Here is a 22,400-nt window from a genome sequence, read left to right as displayed (position 1 = left end):
GTTGAGATAGACTCGTCAATGTGATGGCGGCGCTAGACAGGGCAGCATACGCGTCCTAGTAAATGCCCGGTTTCTATTTCCAGGACCTCGTTGCTTCGGGCGCTGCGCCACATTGTACCGTATGGCAGCCGCGCACGGGTTGCCGAAGTTTGGGGATTGTGGGAGCCTCCGACAATCGGGATGATGTTGGTAGGTAAAAACAGTATCCACCCCGGAAATTCTGGTCTAAAGATCCCGAGTTGCTGCTACTGAGTACGTAAGAGGGCAGAAAGGAGTTGCAAGCAGACGACAATGGTTACGTCTTGCTGGCACGAGCAGACTCAGTCTGTAACAGGGCTCTTATAAATATCAGGGACTGGCTCACCGTCTGGAGTCAAGATTGAACAAGCCTATCCACCTCAGTTTTATCCCGCCTCAGTCGCTCTTTCCAGATCTTTCTCTCCATTGTCCTTCTCCATCGCTCCTTCCGTAAACCCAATTCACCACCATGCGTCAATTCCCCGGCATCGCCGCTGGCATCGCCCTAGCAGCCTCCCACGCCGCGGCCGGCTCTTCGGTTGCCTCTCTCTGCACCGTCTCCCACGTCCAGTCCGCCCTCCCTGCCAATGGCACCCTCCTCGGCATCGACATGCTGCCCTCGTCCGTGACAGCCACGACCACCAACACGACCTCGGGCGAGTACTGCAAAGTCGCCGTCTCGTACGTGCACACCGGGACCACGGACGAGATCGTCCTCAACTACGGCTTCCCCAGCCCCGATGCCTTCAAGAACCGTTTCTACGTTGCCGGTGGGTTTGGATACTCCCTCAACTCGGACGTTACCGGCGGGCTCGAGTATGGGGCTGTCTCTGGTGCGACCGACGCGGGATACGGTGCGCTGACCGGGACCACCGTCGACGAGGTCAACCTTCTCGGTAACGGTACGATCAACTGGGATCCCATCTTCATGTTCGCGTACCAGGGTCTCGGCGAGATGACGACCATCGGCAAGCCACTGACCCGCGCCTTCTATGGCCTTGACGATGACGCCAAGGTTTACACATACTATGAAGGGTGTTCGGATGGTGGTCGACAGGGCATGAGCCAGGTGCAGCGGTACGGCGATGAGTATGATGGAGTTGTCGTCGGTGCACCTGCATTCAGGTATGGTCAACAACAAGTGAATCATTTGTTCAGCAGCGTCGTGGAACAGACGTTGGACTACTACCCGCCGACATGCGAGCTCGCAAAGATTGTCAATGCGACCATCAGCGCTTGCGACCCCCTTGACGGTCGCAGCGACGGCGTCATCTCGCGCTCGGATCTCTGCCAGGAGCAGTTTGACCTCACCTCTATAATAGGCGAGTCGTACCACTGCGCGGCGACAACGTCCACATCCCTGGGCTTCAACTTTGGCAAGCGAAACGACGGAACCAGCTCCTCCACCACTCCTGAGCAATCCGGAAAGGTCACAGCCCAGGGGGTGGCCGTCGCTCAAGCCATCTACGACGGCCTCTTCAACAGCAACGGCGACCGCGCGTACCTTTCTTACCGCATCGGCTCCAAGTTCACTGACGCCGAAACAACGTACGACAACACCACGCAGACCTGGGGCGTCAGCATCCCCTCAACCGGAGGCGAGTTCGTCGCCCGTTTCATCGAGCTCCTGGACATTGACAACCTCTCCACGCTGGACAACATCACCTACGACACGCTTGTCTCCTGGATGGACACGGCGATGACGCGGTACATGGATACTCTGCAGACCACCCTCCCCGATCTAAGCACCTTCCTATCCTCCGGCGGCAAGATGATCCACTACCACGGCGAGGCAGACCCCAGCGTTCCCACCGCCTCCTCCGTGCACTACTGGCAGTCCGTCCTGGACATCATGTACCCGCATCTCAGCTCCTCCGAGGCCCAGGAGAAGCTGAAGGAGTGGTACCAGCTTTTCATCATCCCGGGTGCATCTCACTGCGCGTCGAACTCGCTGCAGCCCAACGGGCCCTTCCCGCAGGATAACATGGCCACGATCATCCGGTGGGTTGAGGAGGGCGTGCAGCCCACTGGTCTGAATGCCACTGTCACCGAAGGCAATTATTCGGGCGAGGTCCAGAGCCTCTGCCAGTTCCCTAAGCGGCCGATGTGGAAGAAGGGTGCGTGGGAGTGTGTGGCTGATGAGAAGGGGGCCGAGACGTTCCAGTACACCTTCCCTGCGTTCAAGGTGCCTGTTTACTAGTGCCTTGGTGATTGCTAAGGGGAATTCAGAGATGTAGGATATCACAGAAGCTGATGGTTTAGCATGAGGTGCCTCGGTGCTTTTCCTTTCTCCCCTTGTGGTTTACTTCTCTTTAGACTTTTACATACAGACTGCTCAATAGACCTCTGTACCATAGACTACCATATATTATAGACAGCCCAGTTTCCATCTCACACCCATCAGCCCTTAATAGACATCTTCTGTGTTTGCTATACCCTGATTCGGGCTTGTTCTGCTTGCACCAAGACCTGGAAGAGCTTTACCCAGCAAGCCCACCAACTTAGGCAGGAGGATGCATACAAAAAACAACCATTGATCCAAATTCGCCTCAATCGCCCAGGCCCCATCGATTTCCATTCGGAATCAAGAGCGGAATTTACTACGGGGACCAGCCATAAAAACAATCATGGCTCGTGGCTCCAGCCCCCACAAAGTGTACCGGTAGGGAAGTGGGCGTGGGGCGTGGGGCGTGGGGATGCTGTGGGTGAACCTGTTCGACACCTTCCTTCCTTCCTTCGTACCACCCTTCCCTTTGCTTTTTATTCCCAATTTTTGGTACCTAAACCAATGGAGTTTGAAGCACAAGGGGGGAGCTTGATGATAACAGATTTACTGTACCCTACTTCCTATTGAAGGCAGAGTTTGCCTATGGATGCTGCTTCCAACGTTGGGCTTGCCTGGGGACTCGAACAGCTCAGCTGAATCCTGGGTGTTACAACTTGTGCATGATTCAGGACGTGTCCACAGTAAATTAGGCATTGCGTACGCTCTCTTGCGTCTGGTGTGGCGTCTGATGTATTCGGAATTGACGTTCACCTGTGTCAGGACTTCTGGCCTTATGGTGAGCGTTAGTACATTCCAAGGTTAAGTCGAGATTCGCCCAGATTTACCTACTTGTCAAAGTAGCTACGACTGTATCTAGGGGCCTTGGTTGAAGCTCGGGTATTGCAGCCTGGGCCATACACAATGCATTGAAAAGACGGCCGTATGTATGACCTTACGCGGTTCTGCGGCCTGGGATCTACAAGAAAAGGCGTGCCATCTATATATTGCGGGCACCTTTAGCAGCATACTCGAGGGGTGAGTTCATTGCTTCACGGGCGGGACTCCAACACATGGACCCTTGTCAGGATCTCTCACCACACAAGCGATGAGCCTGAACGATCGAAGCACGTTTTGAGATAATGTTTGTTTGAACAAGCCATGAACCTCCTCTGATGCTGTACCCATCTGTATTCCACAGTTGAGCAAATCCCAAACGAAACATATGTGAGGCATTGACCAACCTTAAGAATGGGATTGGCGGCAGAGAATCAATCCTACAAGGTCCATGACTCGAAACAGTCACGGCTCTGAGAAGACCGCCCTTAAGAGACCATGGTTCTTAAGGTAGTATCGATATTTACAGCCTATTCAATCATTCGCATGACTATTGGCAGTGGACATTAGTGCCATCTAAGAGCCCGATGCACACTGAACCAGGGCTGATGTATCCATGTCCGCTACCCTGAGAAATCATCACTAAGCCGTAGACTAAATATTCTCTGGCCGATCTGACAAAGAGCCGTCAAGGCTTAATCCGTTACCACCTAATGCTCAGTACGCAAGGGAAAGAGCACTAGCTACAGCATAGGTAGCGGAGTCAGACCTCCAGACGTTCGACGACAGTTAGTGGGAATTATGTATGTATCTACGCTATGAGTGTGGCGTATAACAGACCTAGGGACTTAGGTAACTCTGTGCTTTCTGCTACCCAAAAGTCCAGCTTAAGATATATTTCTTTTTCAATGACTATAAAACGTGCGTGCAAAGAACAAGACCTTGGCGAAGGAGACCATACCAAGCAAGCGAGACACTTAATATACAGGGAACATACGAACCCACGGTAGGATAGAAACAGAACTAAAGCGCGATCGCGCCAGCGGTCAACTGCTACGCGAGCACTGAGAGCTTGGGCCTTGTAGGGTACCTACCCTAGAGCAGGAACCCTAAGGCCCGATCTTGGAACTCAAAAGAAAGCAAGCCCCGGCGCAACAACCCCCACCCCCAGAGCCAAAAGCGCCAGCACCATCGCCCCCTTAGCATCAACCCCCACAGCAAGAGGCCTCGCCCCATTAGTCCCAGTCGGATCCGCTGCATCCCCGGTCGCACTGGCACTATCATCACCAACACTCGAAGTGCCATTCCCAGTCGCAGTGGAGGTCGGCGTCGCAGTACCGGTAGCAGTAGCATTCGCATTGGTATTACACCACACCTGGCCAGCTGCCGAGCCCTTGATCAGACACTCGGCGAGATCGCCGACGTTTTCGTCTTGCGCGAGACAGTAGTAGTCGCAGTCGGCGTAGGCGACGACACTCGCAGAGCCGCAGCAGGAGGTCATGAGGGTGTGGTAGGTGGAGTTCATGGGCATTGCGCAGGCGGCGTCGTGGACGGGGATGTTGTACAGTTGCGCGGCGCAGGATGCGGAGGCGGCGGCGGTGGTTGTGGTTGTGGTTGTGGTTGTGGTGGACATTTTGGCGGTTGGCCTGGATTCAGTGGATGGATTGGGAAGGTTCTGAATTGGTTGAACGGAAAGATAGAAGGAGCAATAGGCTTAAGGAGGGACGACGGTTGGATGAGATTCGAGGTCAATTGCTGATTGCAATGTTCTCGGGATATTGGCTGAGAGCTTGCTTTGCGCTTTATATGCTTCTATCTGGTCGACCTGGGAAACCTAGACTGAGACATGCATGACCTAGACTGCCTGTGTTCTATCAATAGATACTTGAGAGTGTGGGATGTTGGCCCACAGAAGGCATCAATCATATGGAATTGAGACTCACGAGTACTAGAGGAGGTAGTGTAGCGGGTAAATGACCTGTGGCTTGATGCGCAGAGCACACTACTCCCTATGCATGGGCAGTATCTCCCTTCCTCGAAGTACCCAGCATACCATAGACTTAGTACCCAATGGATCCAGCGCAAAACCTCACGGCCGGGTCTAAGTTTTGCCCTACGCCCTACCTATATCATGCTACCCCACGCCACATGGCCCTATATTTAGAGCACGATGGACCAATAACTGTGGCTTCCGACGGTATAGCACCAGCGACCATTCCCAGAGGCCAGTCCCCTACAATCATACCATGGTACAGTTGGGATACTTCGCGAGAGTCCCCTCGCCGGGGATGGCCGGAGATTGAGGCATCTGCCAACGCCACGTCGATCACTGCAGCGACGTACCTATCGTCCTCACTCACCTTTAAGCGACAGCTCGGCATAGTTGCCTCAAGTGGCTAAAGTTTCCGCGGCATGCCGCTGGTGATGTCTATGGCGTATCGATGTCTCTGGCTAATAGTGAATGTTGTGAGTAGTAGTAGTAGTAGTAGTAATATTTAACGCCCCAGGGATTGCTAGGCGTACGCCTAATATTTTAAATCTTTCTTGGGGTATAAGGGCGTGCCACCGCTAGGTAAGTAACTTATTTAAATAAGTTTATATATAAAAAGGTTTTTTTATTTTAAAAGGTAACTTTTACTAAAGCTTATAGGCTAGGCACCTATTTTTTACTTATTATTTTAATATATAGCTATTAACAAGTATTATTTATTATATACTTAAAAGTTTAATTATAGTATTTTATAGGGTCCAGTCCTTATATAAAAAAATATATTAAATAAATTAGTTATATTAAAAAAAGGTATTTTAAAAAAAAAATTATAATAAAAAAAAAAAATTATTTAATATTAGGCTAAATAATTTTAATATAAGAATTATTAGGGCGCGGGAAGCCCTAGTATAAATAAATAAATTTATAAAAGTTTATAATTTTAAATAAAAATATAAAGCCCTTAAATTTTAATTTATAAAGGTATTTTAAGGCCTTAGCCTTAGTTATTAATAATATTATAGGGCACTAGGGTTATTATTAAAATTATTATTTAAAGTAATAATAAAAAACTAGGTATTTAAGGTTTTTATTTTTTTATAAAAATAAGTAAGCCTAGTATTTTTATATTAAAAGTATTTATAATATTACTTAAAGTTTTTATATAAAAACTTAAATACTAGCTAATAATATAAAATTAAATATTTTAATATAAGTTTAAGCTATAATTTAACTTAATAAGGCTTTAGTTTTAAAACTATTATTTATACTAGGTTAATAATTTTATAAAAATATTTTTTTATTATTTAGCTTAAATAATTTAATATATTTATTTATATAAGCTATATATCTTACTTGCGGTAAACTATATTTTAAAAAAAGTTAATATTTAAAGGCCATGCTTTTATAAAGGCTACCTTATTAACTAGCTTATTAATTAACTTATTACTTTTAATATTTATATAACTAGGGAACTATTATAAATAAATTATATATTAATTTATAAGCTAGTATAATATTTAAAAAGCCTAGTTTAAAAATAGCAAGGGCTGCCCGCGTGCGTATTAAATTATTAAAATATTATTAATATAAAGCTAGTAGCAGGGCGCTTTTAAAAACTTTTTAATTATAATTTTTAATTTTTAAAGTATATTAATAGCTTTAGTATTATATATATAAAATTAAGTATTAATTATTAATAATTTTTATACTTAAAAATATTATTTATAATATATTATAAAGCTATAACTTATATAATAAACCCCTTAATATATTTACTTAAAATTATTATTAAAAATTACTACCTTTATTATTAATAATACTTATTATTATTATTTAAACTTTTTTATAGCTAGCTTCTTAGCCTTATTACTAGTGGGATTTTTTAAGTATTTTTAAAAGTAATAAGGGTGTGTTAAAACTAGCCTAAAAGTTTTTTAAAAAAATACTTTTATTATTTATATTTTTATTTTAAGCTTTTAATATAAACTAGCACCCTAGCCGCGCAAGATTTTTAATAATATTATTTATATTATTAATAAGTTTTAATTATTAACTAGCCTTAGCCTTAGGGTAAAATATAATTATACTTTTTTTAATATTATTATTATAAAAAAAAGCCTAGTAGTTTTAAAAAGGGTTATTATAAGTATTATTTAAAAAATTAAAAGTATACCGCGAGCGGCTAATACTAGGGTTTTATAATAATTTTAATATATTAGCTTAATTAAGTATTAACTTTTAAATTTTATATATACTTTTTAAGTTTAATTTTATTATTATACCACGCCTTTATACTATATAATAAGTTAAAAATAATATAAATAATAATTATTTTATAAAGGGAGTTTACAGGCGGGCTATATACTATATAAATTAAATTATAAATATATTAGGTTATTACACGGGCTTTAGCTACCTATTTAATAATATACTAATATTAAAAAAGCTATTTATTAAAAAAAATACTTAGCTAGCATAGCACGGGCCATTTTTAGCCTAGTATTATAATAATAAAAGTAATTATTAGCTAGTTATTAACTATTAGCAAGGGTAATTTATTATACTATTTTTAAATAATATATAATATTTTTAGTTTTTTAAATATAAAGGCTATTTTATTTTATTCCCCCTAGGCTAGTATATTATAAATATTTTTTATTAAAAATTTATAATTTATATAAAGGGAGTTACTCGCGCGGTTAAAATAAAAGTTATTTATATAATTAAAATATAAAATTAGGTTTGCTAGTAATAGCTTAGTAATATATAATAAAAATAATATTAAAAAAAAGGCAAGCCTTATAGCATGCTATAGTATATAAAGTATATTATTATTATAATAAATTTTAAGTATATTTTTATACTTTATTTATTAAAAAAACTTATAATTAAGGCTAAAAGCGCGCGAGGCCAGCCTTACTTTATTATTTATTAAAATAAGTATTATAATAAAATAATATTAAAAATGCCTAAAATATTTATAATAATTATAATAACCTTTTAATTTTATAAAAGTATTATTTTTATATTATAAGTAAAAAAGGTTATTAAGTTTATAGTTAAATACTTAAATAAAGTATTATATTATTATAAGCTTAGTATTTTTTATACTAGTATAATAAAAGTAACACAGCACGCTATAATTTATTTAAGTTTTTTTTTAATATTAAAAGTAATGCTATAAAATACTAAAATTAAGGTAAAAACTTATTTTTTTTACTATTTTTTAAAAATATTACCACCTTTGCAAGCTTTTATAATAAAAAAAAGTGTTTTAATTATAAGTATTAATTATATAGTTTATATATAGCTTACTTAATATACTTTTAGTAAGTTTTTAAAATATAAATTATTACCTAGTCCGCCCTAAAAAAGGTGCTGCTTATATTAATAATATTTTTTTAACCTTTTTTAATAAAATTTTTTTTAGCTAGTAAAGGTACTTATTATTTTATTAATACTTTAGTACTAGAAAATTAAAGTTTAAATTATTATTTATATTAAAATACTTTAGTATTACTTTTTATAAAATATTAGCCTTTTCCCGCGTATTTTTAATTACTTTATTATTTATTAATAGCAAGGGAGTTTTAAGCCTAGGCTTTAGCTTATATTATACTATTATTTAATATAATTTTTAATTATTTTTAATATTATTAATTATCTTAGTTTAGTACGCATGCTTGGTTTTATAAATTATAATTAAAAATTACTTTTTTTATTTTAAGGCAAGGTTTACTACCCAGGCTTAATAATTTTTTATATATTTAATTAATTACTAGGGGGCGCTATAGCTCCCTAAGTTAGGGTGTTTATTAATTACTTATATAACTTTTATAATAGTATTACTAAAGGACCTAGTATATTAATTTAATATTTTTATATTTTTAAATTTTTTAGGCTAAAAAAAAATTATTTTATTTTTTATAAGCCTAGCTAGGCGTTTAAGCTTATAGTTTAATATATTATAATAATATTATTTTAATATTTTCTTCCCGCGCCCTGGTACCATAATAACTAAAGTTTAATAATTAAAGTTATTATATAACTTAGGTATTATTAATATATAAGTAAAAAAAATATTTAAAAAAGTTAAATTAAAAATATAGCTAGCTTTATATATAACCATGCCTGGTTTATTAATATAATTAATATTATTATTATTAGCTTACCTAGTAATTTTACTACTATGGTATAGGTTATTTACTTTAAGCTTAAAGGTATTATAAATAATATTAAAATTCTTGCTAATTATATAGTTTAAAATAGGGATTAATATAACTAGGTAGTTAATTATTTTATAAATAATTAATTTTTAATATATATTTAAAATCTTAATATTATTTATTATAAATTATAATATATTTTAGCTTTATACTAGGTAATATTATTTAATATGTAGCACTCCCCCTTTATAAATATAAATAAGTATTTTAAAACACTTTTTTAACTAGTTTTTATAGTTATTTTAGGTATTTACTAGCATATAGTACTTATATACTAAATAATTTTAGGTTTTTATACTTATAATAATTTAGGGCTTTTAAATATAGGTAATATTATAATTTTATTTATAAGCTAGTTATAAAATTATAATATAACTAGGTATAAACTTACTTATATTAGCCTAATAAATAATAAAATCTTATTATTATTAAATATTATTTTAATAGTAATTACTATGGTTTTTTTTTTAATGCTTTATTATTAAAGCTTAAAGGGGGATTTAATATTAACCTTTATTACCTAGGGTAAAAAAGGCATGCCCGCGCTAGCTAGGGTAAGTAAAATTAATTTAATAAAAAATTATTTAAGGTTTTAATTATTAATAAAGGTGTTAAACTATAAAATATAATAATTAGTAATTATTATAAAGCCTTACTTATTTACCTTTAACTTTTTTATAACATGCTTTTAAGGGTTTTTCTAGGGTAAAAATTACTTAATTTTAGCTTAAAATTAAGTATTAGTATTAGCCTAGGTATATATATTTTAATATTAATAGGTATTATAATAACACACGTTATTAAGCTTTTTTTTTAAATAAGTAAACTAGTTTTTTATTTTTATGCCTGGGGGCTGCTAGGTAATTATTATATTTTATTAACTAAGGGCCTAAATAATTTATATAATATATAAAATTTTTATAATTTAAATTAATAAAATTTAGGTAGTTTATAATTATTATATTATATTATATATAATATATTATATAGTTATATTAAGCTAGGTAATAGTATTTTTAGTAACTAGGGTTATATTAAAAAATTAACTAATATTTTTTAATAAGCTAATAATACTTACTTTAGTTAAATAAAATAAAGGCCTTAAGCTACTTTAAAAAAATACTATTTAAATAATATACTTAGTATTAAAATTAGGCTTATATTTTAAAAAAGCAAGCCTAACTAGCTTTAGTTTAGTTTAGGCTATAACTTTATTTTAAATTAGCTTTATAATATTTATTTTATTATTATTATATACTAGGATAGTGCTAGGCACTTTTTACACTATATAATTATATTATTTTTAGGGAATATATATATTAATAGCGCCTAGGGTATAGTAAATTATATTAATTACTTTATTAATTATTAAAAAATTTTTAGTAAAAAAATTATTAAAAATAATAGCCTAGCCTGTTCAGGTAATATTAATTTTAAAAATAATTATAATTATAGTTAAGCCTAGCACGCACTTAATAAAGGCTTATTAAATAATATATACTTTTAAGCATGCTATTAACTTATTATTAAAAAAGGTAATTAATACCTTATAATTATTTTATATTATTAAAGCTATAATAAAGTTACTACACGCTAATTAAGTTATTAAAATACTTAAGAGGGGTATTTTACCTAAGATAATATTAATTAAGGTAAATAAATTTACTTTAAAAAGGGTAGGTTAAGCCCCTAAGTTTTTAAGGGTTAAACTTATTTTTTTTAAATAATAATTTTATTAACAGTTATTATAATAACAGGCTAATTATATATATATAAAAAAATATAATTAATATTATTAATATTAATATAGCCCTTTAAAAAAATAAAGTATATAAACTTATTATAAATATTATAAGTAAAAACTTTTTAATTTTAAATTTTTTACCTAATTATAAAGTTATTAATAATAGCTATAAAGCTTATAAAAACTTTATATTTAATATATACCTAGTACTTTTATTTATTAAGCTAATTATAAAAGGCCTTTATAATTAGGCTAGACTAAAAAATTAACATGTTATTATTTTTAGTAATAAAAAAAAATAGGCTTGCTAGGGCCCTTTTTTTTTACCTTTTTATAATATATAGGTTAAAGGGGAATAAGGGGTTTTATAATTATATAAAGTTAACTAAGTTAATACTTATAAGCTAATTAAAAATATATACCTTAATTTTAGTTATTACACCGCGGGGAGTAGTAAAAAAAAAAAAAGTTAAAAATAAAATTAAAATAGTAAAAATATATATTTATAATAGTTTTAAAGCGTCTAGAGCCCTTATTTAAAGGTACCCCTAGATTACTAAGAGTTATAAAGGTTGGTGAATGTTGTGAAGACCCCCGGACGATGGATAACTACCTACCTGGTACCTGATGATACCATTCATGCCACCTCCTTAGACAGGGCCGTACAAGATACTGAATCTGACAACCTGGGGCGATAGAGCTAGTTCTGATACTTGATATCTCTCATCTTCCCTATCTACACTATGATACCAAGTCCCGTCCGGGTTCTCCCGGCTTTCCGTGCCCTCGGAAGGAACGGGTGGCTCTTCGGGCTGCCGATTCCAGCAACCAGGGAGAATAAAGGCCAGAGGTTAAACGAAACCAAGCCCGCAAATGCTTATTTTGGGATCATACGGTGGCAGTGCTTGACGCTGTGGCGGATGAGTCCCCACGACGGACCTCCCCACAGTGAGGGACGTCCACTCGGAATGGATGCTCGGTTTACCAGAGTAAGGATGCGATTATACATAGATTTGGTCTTGCCTTGGCGGCTATTTGTAGATGCAAGAATGCTGATCTTGTTCTCTTAAATTAAGGGTGCATCAACAACGTTAGCCTTGGTGTAGTCCTCGGGGTCAAATTGCTGGCCGACACAAAAATAGCCTGCTTTGTATAGCTTGAGCACAGCCTCTTACATAGCTTAGAATCATGAGTATGAGGTCGATTGTTGAAAGGCAGGTGTACCATGTGTAAGGTATTTATGTAGCCTGTAGGTGCATTGATGCTATATGGCACGGTGTGAAGCTGTATCTGAAATCCCTACCAGTCACTCATTCTTATGGAAATAAACTGGATTCGAGGCATTGACGACCAAAGCCTCGAGCACAAGGCGATCTGGCTCGCAGAGCTCACGCGACAAATGCCCGAGCTGCCTCTCCGTCTAGCCACCCAACACCGTCCAGGCCATGCCGCCACGCACATCTCAAATCTGACAGCCGGGTCCTCGGCCCTGTATTGCCTCGTGACATTCGACGACGGGGTCTGCGTAACAATCCGGTTCCCCATGCCTGGCAGTACGAATGCCTCCCTTGAAATAAGCAGCAACGAGGTCTCGGTGATGCGGTACCTCGCCCGCACAACCATCATCCCTGTCCCCACCGTGCTCGGCGCCGGAACCTGGGACTGCGGTCTGTACATTGTCACCGAATTCATCGATGGAGTCCTGCTATCCCACCATCTGCATATGGGTCTGGACCCCACTAGCAGCATTCTCACCCCCACACTCATCCCAGACGCCGAACTCCAAAGAGCATACCACTGCATGGCGCAGGTGATGCTGGAACTCTCAAAGCCAACCTTCCCATCAATCGGCGCGCTGGTACAAACCCCCGACGCAAAATGGACTATCCAGTCACCAAGCCCTACGACCATGCAACCCGCCACAGCATACGCAAACCCACCAACCCCCTTTCCACGCAACCCCTTCACCACAGCAAACGCATACTTCGTCGACCTCGCAACACAATACCTGCACCACCTCTTCCACCAGCGCAACGCCGGCCTCCTGCCTGACCCCGTTGCCTGGAAGGAGAAGTACATCGCGCGCTGCCTCTTCCAGCGCATCGCACGGAGCATGAAGACGCAGCGTGGCCCGTTCAGGTTATACAGCGACGACTTCAGCCCGGCGAATGTGCTCGTCCTGCCCAATACCCCTAGCCCCGATATTCCAGACACAGAAACAGCAGACTTCAGCGTCACGTCCGTAACAAACTGGTCGTCCACCTACATCGCGCCCAACGAGTTCACGTACACCGCGCCCTGGTGGCTCCTCTTCCAGTCGTCCGGGTGGGAGGCAGATCTCAGCCAGTTCATGAATAAGAGGACGCCGCATCTCGCCATGTTTCTCTCCGTGCTGAGGAGCGTCGAAGACGAGCAGGTTGCGCGGGGGACGCTGGATATCGCTATCGCACGCGGGAATGGGCGGCTGTCGAGCCGCATGGCGGAGTCCCTGCACACCGGGCTCTTCTGGTTCTATCTTGCGGCCAGGAAGCCTCGTGTCTTTGATGATGTCTACTGGGCTTTTCTGGATGGGCGCTGGTTTGGGCACCTGGGGTCGCTGGATGAGAGGTTGGCGCTGCTGTCGGAGAGTGAGATGGAGGAGTTTGATGCGTGTGTTGAACCGCAGGTGAGAGGGGGGATTTGGCCTGAGGGGCCGGGGGTGGAGAAAGGGGATGGTGATGGGGATGGGGATGGGGATGGGGATGGTGAGGATGGGATTCTTGAGGTGCCGGGGATAGAGCCTAGTGGTGGGCTGGTGTGATGTGTGACATACCTAGGCAGAGTCATAGGATAAAAAATGTTTGCGTAAGGGGCATCGTGGTTCTGGTTCGAATAGGTTGCGGTTCATTCCGTCCTATGGCATATTTAGCTATCAAGCTATTGGATATGCCAAAGTTGGATTCAGGGATTCCATCGGGCACAGGTACATGACGAATTATCCTGGAAGTGTTCAAAATCAATACGGTTGACGCCCTCCCTTATAATAAGAAAATGTACCGATTCGTGTCTCCATGCAAGTACCCAGCTGGTGGAGGAAAGCTCTCCAGATGCTAAAAGAAAGCAGACCGTTTGTCCACCCGTCTTCTCCAGTACAACCTCAATCATGCGCCTTCTCTCATGGACGTGGACGAAGAAGTGCGGGGCCAGTGCCATACCTTCGAGCAGGTCACATGCCCTTGTTTCGCGTTTAATACGGGGGATCATCAATTCGATACTTTATTACTGTCAGTTGAAGTGCTGATGCTGCGGTAGATACTTCCATGCGGATATCATTTTCTTCGTCGAAAGTAGCCACCGGTTTGAGCAAACCTGGGTAATTCAGGTGGCCGTCGCGCACCTTGATCAGTAGATTTCCAGAGGAGCTGTGCTTGGTCGCACCAGCGAAAGTGATCCAAGAACCTGTCACGGGAATACACCTTGTCTCGAGCGTCCGCGTTGTAGTCCGAATTCCTACCGCTAGTACCCATGGTGTCCTTTTCAAGAGCTAGCTGGCACCCAGCACATGAGACGCCGCGATCGGCTTCGCCCGTCTCTTTGTCAAGGTAAGGGAGCGCACAGGATGCCATGAAATTGAATTTCTTGTTTAGTTCATCGTTGGACGGGTAGTCTGGCTTCGGATGCCGTCGGCAGACAGTCACCACATGGCGGAGCGAGACAAGGGCAATACGGGCCTTTTGCGCAGCCTCGTTCATTGAATAGGTACCGGAGAGACAATAGAGTGGCTGCAACTGAAATGCTTCGCCCCTGGTCAAGCGTATCTGTTTTTTGACGTAGGAGACCTTCCGCATTTGTGTTTCGGGCGCGTTCTGAAGGCATTTGATACAGCATCGCGTCCAGGATGGGAGGAACATGAACCCGGCAAATTCGCCGCAGAGCTTGCAGGTCTTCGTGCACAGCGCGGTATCGAAGTCATGCAGAGACACGTCCCTTGCAACGCGCGTGCGTAATGTAGCGCAGAAGATGCGGAGGCCGTGCAACACGATCCGCTGGTACTGAGGCAGCGAGTCTACCGTTCGTCTCGATGCCGAGTTGACTTGTCGGAGCTTGAATAGGGAATGCATGTCCAAGTGGCACAGAGTCTCGCATATCAGCTCGAGTGGGAGGCGGTCGAGGAAGCCGAGTCCGGCGGCTGACGTCCGCTGGAAGGGAGTGGCGATTGATGAGCGTATGCTGACATGCTGGCTTGGAGGAAACCAGATGACGGAGAGACAGTAGTCTCTACGGTGGTAGGCGGTTGTTTGGATGATGGCGTCAGCTTCTTCCTCGTGCAAGTGGTATTCGGTGGCGGAGCGATATCCTGGGGGCATTACCAGGGCGGCCATTGTTAACTTCCTGCTGAGGACGAGAAAGTCACGACGGGCAGAGGAGTTTGTCGTCTGAAGAGTTCCCTGGTGGTGTTACAGAGTTGGTAGTAAGGTACACTGGGGCCAATAGTGAAGTGACAGTCAGCTGACCCCGGGGCGGTGGAACTCTATTCCGGGCAGCGGTCACGTGGCCTGCCTTGTCCTGCCGGAAAGTCCAGCAGAGCAACAACTCCTCACTTGAGGCTACTCCCTACATAAATCAATCTTCAACAGAAGAATCAAATGCATGTCACTGTCTTGATGGTGTGAAATGAATTGAAGCTAGGACTGCTATCATTGAGACAATGCGTCAAGAATAATTCTCCTTCACCCACTCCGCCACCCGCTCACAAGCCTCCTTGGGCTGCCGCTTATATTGCAGCAGAAACCCCTGCACTTCCGCCAGACTGAGTTTGTTCTCCGGGAGGGCTTCCGCGAATTTCGCTGAGAGACTATCCATGTCTATATCTGCTTTCTTCTCGTCTTCCTCCTCCCCTTCCGAGGTGCCGATTTCTCTCCCGCCGCCAGGGCCATCACTGAACATGCTGCGGAATAACTCACGCATTTCCGTACGTCCAGGCAAGTCGAATTGGACGCGCATATCCACGCGCCCGGGGCGGATGAGGGCCGGGTCGAGGTCCTGCGGTGCGTTGGTCGTCATGACCAGGATGCGGCCCTCTTGAGATGCGACGCCGTCGATGGCGTTTAGAAGAGCTGAGAGGGAGATTGGGCCGGAGGTATCGACAGGAGGACCTCGTTGAGCCTGAGAATGAGGCGGTCGACCGGCTCTCCTGGTTTGTGAATCTACACTTTTGGACGCATCTGATTCCTGATCAGCAGCAACGTTGGGCCTGCGGACACTCATTCCAGCAGCGTCAATATCCTCCAGCAGCACGACGCACTGGGAGGGGACTTCCGAGAACAGACGGAGAAACTGGGACTCCGTGATATGCGGATCCAGAAGACTCAGCACGTAGATATCCAACCCAAACACACCGGCAATCGCAGAGCACAAACTCGTCTTGCCTGTCCCTGGCGGTCCAGAAAACAAATAGCCCCTGCGGTACGGAATGCCATGGTCGGCGTACCATTGCCTGGTAGCCGGGTGCAGATACTCCTCCAAATCAGCAAGGAGCGTGCTCTTCTTCTTTGCATCAAGAATAACCGACTCGATGGATCGAGACGGTCTCGTCGTGATGCAGGTCCACCTCACCATGTCCCGAACATTAGATATGGGCCGGTGCACACTGATATTAGACCTCGACAGTTTCTGGCTATATGCTCGAGCTTCATCCAGGAACGCACGTAGCGTATCAAGCGATAAACTCAGCGTCTGCAGCTTCACATGGTCCGAGAGCTCTGCTTCACTCGCGCCGGGACCCTGCAGCCGCAACCCCGCAGACGCCGTCGGCGAAGAATGCGAAAACAGAATCCAGCGCCCCCTGAACGCAAACACCCGCGACCCATTGAACGGGCGGAGCTTAATCGGCTCGTCGTCTGTCTTGGACGAGGTCCCAACCGCCGGCCTCCAATTGATATTCGGCGCCCACTGGTTCTTGTTCAGGTTCTTGTAGGCCTGTTTATTGGTGACCGCAAGCACGGATCTGAAATTGCTCTGCGCGAAGACGTGGTCGTTTAGCCAGAGCACAACGTCATGGAACAGGGGGTCGTCGTCTTTGATGTGTACTGTTGATAGGCAGGTGCTTTCGGCGTAGCGGTATAGCACTGTCCATGCCGACCGGATCCAGGCGGCGAATGCGGCGAGGGCGATCCCGATGTTGATGATGAACCATGTGTCCTGGCCGAGGAAGCCTCGGGCGAGTTCTAGGGTGTTGGTTCTCATCATATCCTGGGGATACTGGGGCTGGTAAGTAAGGAAAGTGGTGGGTGGTGGGTGTTATATGACAGGTGGCGTTGGTTGGCAGGCAGCACTGTGGCGAATGCTGATGCAGCCTATCACTACACCGCCACGTAGAGGTACCATGTCTATATGAGTCATTGGTGAAGCGGGATATTTGATTTGACAAGTTTCCATTCAGTGTAAACTGGTAGTTCTCTTGCCCGTCAGCAGGTTGAGTATTCCTCCGACTGACCCCCATAGTCGGTATCTCGGTTAAACACGTATCCTTTTCTTGTTCTATTGTGATCAAGTAATTTTACATCTATCCTGGTCTTACATAACTTTGGAGTCCCTATATCTTCATACAAATATTGTGAACTCCGAACTTGGATGGATTGGTGCAGGTACCAGCAGCGCTTCGAAGGGTTCCCTGATGAGCTTCTCCGGCTATGCACATTGAATCATCCGAGTGATGAGGCCTTCTCGGAGCGGAGGACTGGCAGGCTGGAGAAGCCGCCAGAAGCCTCTAGCCCAGATTAGCTTTGTTTCCCGCGCTTATTTTAAAAAGGCTAGTATTATTATATATTACTTTTTTTTATTAAAAATTTTATATATAAATTATTTTTTAGCTAGATTTACTTATTATTTTATAATATTATAATTTATTTTATAATATTTTTATTTTATTTTTATAAAGTAACTTTTTTAGCTTATTTAATAAATTATAAGCCCTTGATTTTTTTAAAATTTTATTTATAAATATTATGCATTTTTAGCTATTTTATATTTAAAAATTTATATATAATTAATTAAAATAGCAGCGCCGGAAGCCCTAAAATTTAATTAATTAATTTTAATTAATATTTATAAATATTTTTACTTTTAACATATTAAAAGGCTTTATAATATTTAATATAATACTTATTATAAAAATAATATTTACTTTTATTATTATAATAAATTAAGTAATAAATTTATTAAAAAAAGCCTTTACCTTTAACGCGGTAAATAAAAAACTAAAAGGTAAGAAAAATTATAATATATAAACCTAGTTAATAAGCCTAAAATTAAACCTATATAATTTTAAGGCACTTATTAAAAAAATATACCTTGCTTAATATTAATATTGATATTATATAAAAAATAAGTAATTATATTAAAAAAGGTTTAAATATAGCTTGCAAAAAGTTTAATAAATAATATTATATAAATAATATATATAAATTTAAAAAAGGCGCTATATATAAATAAGTTTTATACTAAAATTAACTAAGTTTTTAATAAAAATAAATATATAATAACTTATATAATTTAAAAAAAACTATTATTATTAACTAGGCTAGCTATAATATAATTTAAGAATTTATTAAAATATTTTATAAAAAGTATAAATTTAGTAATAAATTTAATATAATTATTACTTTATATTAATAATTTTTTTTACTTTTAAAAAAACTACAGGCAAAGATGTCTTTATATTATAAAGTAAAATATATTTTAATACCTATAAGTATTATTAAAAAAATAATTATAATATAATTTTAAAAGGTTTATTATAAGGTTTTAAATAAAGTAAAGGTTAAGACCTTTATTTAAGTAATAATACTAAAAAATAATAATAATAATAATAATAAAAATAAAAGTAGGGACAAGAATAATAATTTTAAATTTAAAAATAATAAATAAAATATATTTTATTAAGGCGCTTTAAAAAAAGGCATGTTTAATAAGTAATAGTAAAAAAAAAGAATAGCTTTAAAAAAAATTACTAAAAAATATATATAATTATTATGGCAAGGAACCTTATAATTTTTTAAAATATTATTATTTAGTATTAAAAGAATAATTATTAAGCTAGTAGCTATTAGGCAAGATTTAGTATTATAAGTTCATTAGGCTAATAAATTTAAATAATACTAAAAATAGTAATAACAGCAAGCCTAATATTATTATAATTTTTTAATAAACTTAAGGTAAATATAGTATAAACTTTAGTATATATAGTACTATACTTTTTATTATATTAATAATATTAAAGTTTTATAATTAATAGCTTGTAAATACTAGCTTTAAAATCCCTGTATGTAATAATAAAAACCTTATAAAAAATCTTTATATTATTTAACTCCCGCAGCACGCATTTACTATATTAAATAATAAAAAAGTAATTTTTAAGGAAAGAGGTAAAGTTAATTTATATATTTAATTAAATAATAATAAAATATTAATACTATAATTTAATTACCTGTGGTTTTTAAAATTACCATATAATATTTTATTAATAAAAAAAATTAAAATAAACCTAGGCCTTTAGTATAATAGTAAATTATTAAAAATTTAATAAATAAAGAATAATAAGGTTATTTTCAAGGTTTATATTAATAAAAACATGCCTTAATTAAGTAAACTAAATATTAATATTAATAAGAAAGCAAGCTTTAATATAGCTTTAATTTTAATAAAAGTTTGGTATAGGCGTTTTGTAAGACCGACAAGCCTTGAAGATCTCTACTAATAATAAAGATATTAATAAAGGAATCTAACTAATAAGAATGGAGTATTTTAAACCCTGTTAAATAATATTAAAAAAGTTACTTAAAGATTTAGAAAGAAGGCTAGCCTTAAGGCTATTTTTATAAACCTTTAAGCTATACTTAAGCTATTTTTAATTAAAAAATAAATATAAGTTTAAATACTTTACGCATGGGTTCTTACTTTAGCTTATACTTAAGGCCTACCCTAGCCTTACCTAACTAGTAGTTAAAACCTTAAATACTAATAATTTAGTTAAGTTATATAGCTTAATATAATAATAAGGTATATTAAGCCTTAATAGCCTAAGGCTAAAGCTTAGGTGCTAACTTTAAATTAATAGTAAATTAGCTTTAGTAATATTAAATAAAAAAAYATTARCTTTAATAATTTTTTTTTTTTTAATTAAAGGGTCGTCCGCAACCCGCCGCTAAATTAAAAAAAAATAATAATAAAATACTATTATTATTATTAATATTAATATTAAACATAGCTTTATTATTACTATTTTTAACTTTATTAAAGTATTATTTAATATATTAAATTTAGTATTTTATTCTTATTATTTATAGCGCTTTAAATAAAATATAATATTTATTTATAACTAAAAGAAAAAAGGCGGCGCTTTAATAATACCTAGTATAAAAGTATAAATTATAATATAATTTATAATTTTATAAACTTCTAAACTTATTAAACTTTTTATTAAATAAAAAGTTACTTTTTTTTTATTATAATTAAAAAAAAAGCCCTTTTAAGCGCTGCCCTAGCTTCCTAATAAGTAAAAAAAAAGCGCCTGGCTATAACTATAGTAATTTAAAATATTCCTACCTTTACCCTTTATACTCCCACTATGGTATGGTTATAAAACCCCTTTAGTATAGTATTTTTACTAACTTTAAAAGCCCTTAATATTTTTAATTTTTTTTTTACCCCTGTCCCCCTTTAAGTTTAAAAACTTTAATTTTAATTAGTTTTTAGGCGGTAATAATAATAGTAATAATTAGTATAACTTATATTTAATAAATACTTTTAAAATATATAGCAAGGTTATAAGTAATAATTTAGTAAGTTTTTTTTATTTTAATAACTACTAACTAGTGGCGCTCCGCTAGCGCTTTATTAAATATATTAACTTTTAATTTTATAATAACTACCTTATTATTTAATTATAACCCCCATGCTTTTTAACTTACCTTTCCCTGCTTTGCCTAGCACTATGCTAGCCTTTATTTTTATTAATATTCTTATTATAGGTTTTATGCTACCGCCCCCTTAGGCTTTTTTTTTTTTAGCTTTTAATTTTTTTTTTATAAGTATACCCTATTTTTAACTAGTTTACTAGTAAAATAGCTTTAATATAAATATTAATTAATAAAAAATAGGTTTGCTTGCGGTACACAAAATATATTTAGGTATATAAAAATAATAAGTTAATTAATAACCTTAATTATTATATTTATTTAGCTATCAGGCGTAACTACTTTTATTATATTTATATTAAGGGTACTTACCTTCCCCTGCTATTTTATATAAAAAAAATATTATTTTTTTATAATATATAAATTTAGCTAACCATAATAAATACCTTTATTATTAAAACATGTTTACTTACTAGGTTAAACTAGTAATAAAGGCTTATAAAAAAAAATAAGCCTTAAGGTCCATGTAATAAAGGTATTAGCTTTAGCTATTTAAAAGCTTGTTTAGTTTTTTTAGCTTACTATTAAATAGCCCCTAGCCTATTTTAATAATAGCTGGAATAGCTATTAGTTTACTAATGTTTTTTTTTTAAAAAACGGGCCTGTTATACCTTTTTTTTAAAAAATACTAAATATAAAAAAAAGGTATTTATAAAGGCCCCTGCTCCTGCTTTTAATATTAAATAGTAGTTTTTTATTATAGCCTTTGCCGCCTAGCTAGTTATTATTTTTTTTTTTTTAAAAAAATAAAAATTTTTTTTTTTTTTAATACTTTAACTTTAATATAAACATAGTTCTTTATTTTAAATTATAATTTAAAATAAGTTTTAATACTAAGCTAGCGGYATTTTAGCTATAGTTTATTAAACCTTAAAACCTAGTAAAAAAAAAAAAGGTATTTAACTAACTTAATAAGGTGATTACTTTTTTTTTAAACTAGTAGTAAACTAGTGTTATTATAGCTAGTTTTTTATAATTTATTAGGGCTTCCTGTGCATGCTTAAAATTAAAAAATAGTTTTTATAAGTTTTTATAGCTAGGCCAGCCCTTTTACTTAATAAAAAATTTATTATATTTATAAATTTATTATTTTTTAAAAATAACCTTAACTTTTTATTCTTTTTTTTTATTAATTAACTTTGCAGTTAGTAATTGCTTTTTTTCCCTCTTAGGCTTATTTTACTATATAAATAGCTTTAAAAAAAAGACATAAAATACTAAATAAATTTTTAATTAATTATATATACTAGTAAGCCGGAGCTAATACACCTATTTTTTAATAATAAATTTAATTTTAAAAGGTTTATTATACTTTAGGTTAAGTTTTTTACTTAAATATATTAATTTAATATTTTTTAAAAACACT

General features: G+C 37.1%; 5 protein-coding genes across 5 annotated transcripts; 2 read left to right on the top strand and 3 right to left on the bottom strand.

Annotated features, from left to right (window-relative positions):
• Nucleotides 1-487: 487 nt before the first annotated feature.
• DSM5745_00289 (uncharacterized protein) lies at nt 488-2,218 on the top strand (the record flags this gene model as incomplete). Its single annotated transcript, XM_026742305.1, has 1 exon — nt 488-2,218. The coding sequence occupies one exon, from the start codon at nt 488-490 to the stop codon at nt 2,216-2,218; it is 1,731 nt and encodes a 576-aa protein (XP_026608150.1).
• A 2,029-nt stretch (nt 2,219-4,247) lies between these two features.
• Nucleotides 4,248-4,751, bottom strand: DSM5745_00288 (uncharacterized protein; the record flags this gene model as incomplete). Its single annotated transcript, XM_026742304.1, has 1 exon — nt 4,248-4,751. The coding sequence occupies one exon, from the start codon at nt 4,749-4,751 to the stop codon at nt 4,248-4,250; it is 504 nt and encodes a 167-aa protein (XP_026608149.1).
• Nucleotides 4,752-12,396: 7,645 nt separating this feature from the next.
• DSM5745_00287 (uncharacterized protein) lies at nt 12,397-13,878 on the top strand (the record flags this gene model as incomplete). Its single annotated transcript, XM_026742303.1, has 1 exon — nt 12,397-13,878. The coding sequence occupies one exon, from the start codon at nt 12,397-12,399 to the stop codon at nt 13,876-13,878; it is 1,482 nt and encodes a 493-aa protein (XP_026608148.1).
• Nucleotides 13,879-14,386: 508 nt separating this feature from the next.
• Nucleotides 14,387-15,439, bottom strand: DSM5745_00286 (F-box protein; the record flags this gene model as incomplete). Its single annotated transcript, XM_026742302.1, has 1 exon — nt 14,387-15,439. One exon carries the CDS (start codon nt 15,437-15,439, stop codon nt 14,387-14,389), a length of 1,053 nt encoding a protein of 350 aa, XP_026608147.1.
• Nucleotides 15,440-15,770: 331 nt separating this feature from the next.
• On the bottom strand, nt 15,771-17,303 carry DSM5745_00285 (BCS1 and AAA domain-containing protein; the record flags this gene model as incomplete). Its single annotated transcript, XM_026742301.1, has 1 exon — nt 15,771-17,303. The coding sequence occupies one exon, from the start codon at nt 17,301-17,303 to the stop codon at nt 15,771-15,773; it is 1,533 nt and encodes a 510-aa protein (XP_026608146.1).
• Nucleotides 17,304-22,400: the final 5,097 nt, after the last annotated feature.

Source organism: Aspergillus mulundensis, assembly GCF_003369625.1.
Source record: "Aspergillus mulundensis strain DSM 5745 chromosome Unknown scaffold_0, whole genome shotgun sequence".
Lineage (NCBI taxonomy): Eukaryota > Fungi > Ascomycota > Eurotiomycetes > Eurotiales > Aspergillaceae > Aspergillus > Aspergillus mulundensis.
The sequence above is the reverse complement of the archived record's forward strand: the minus strand, read 5'-3'. Positions and strand labels throughout refer to the sequence as shown.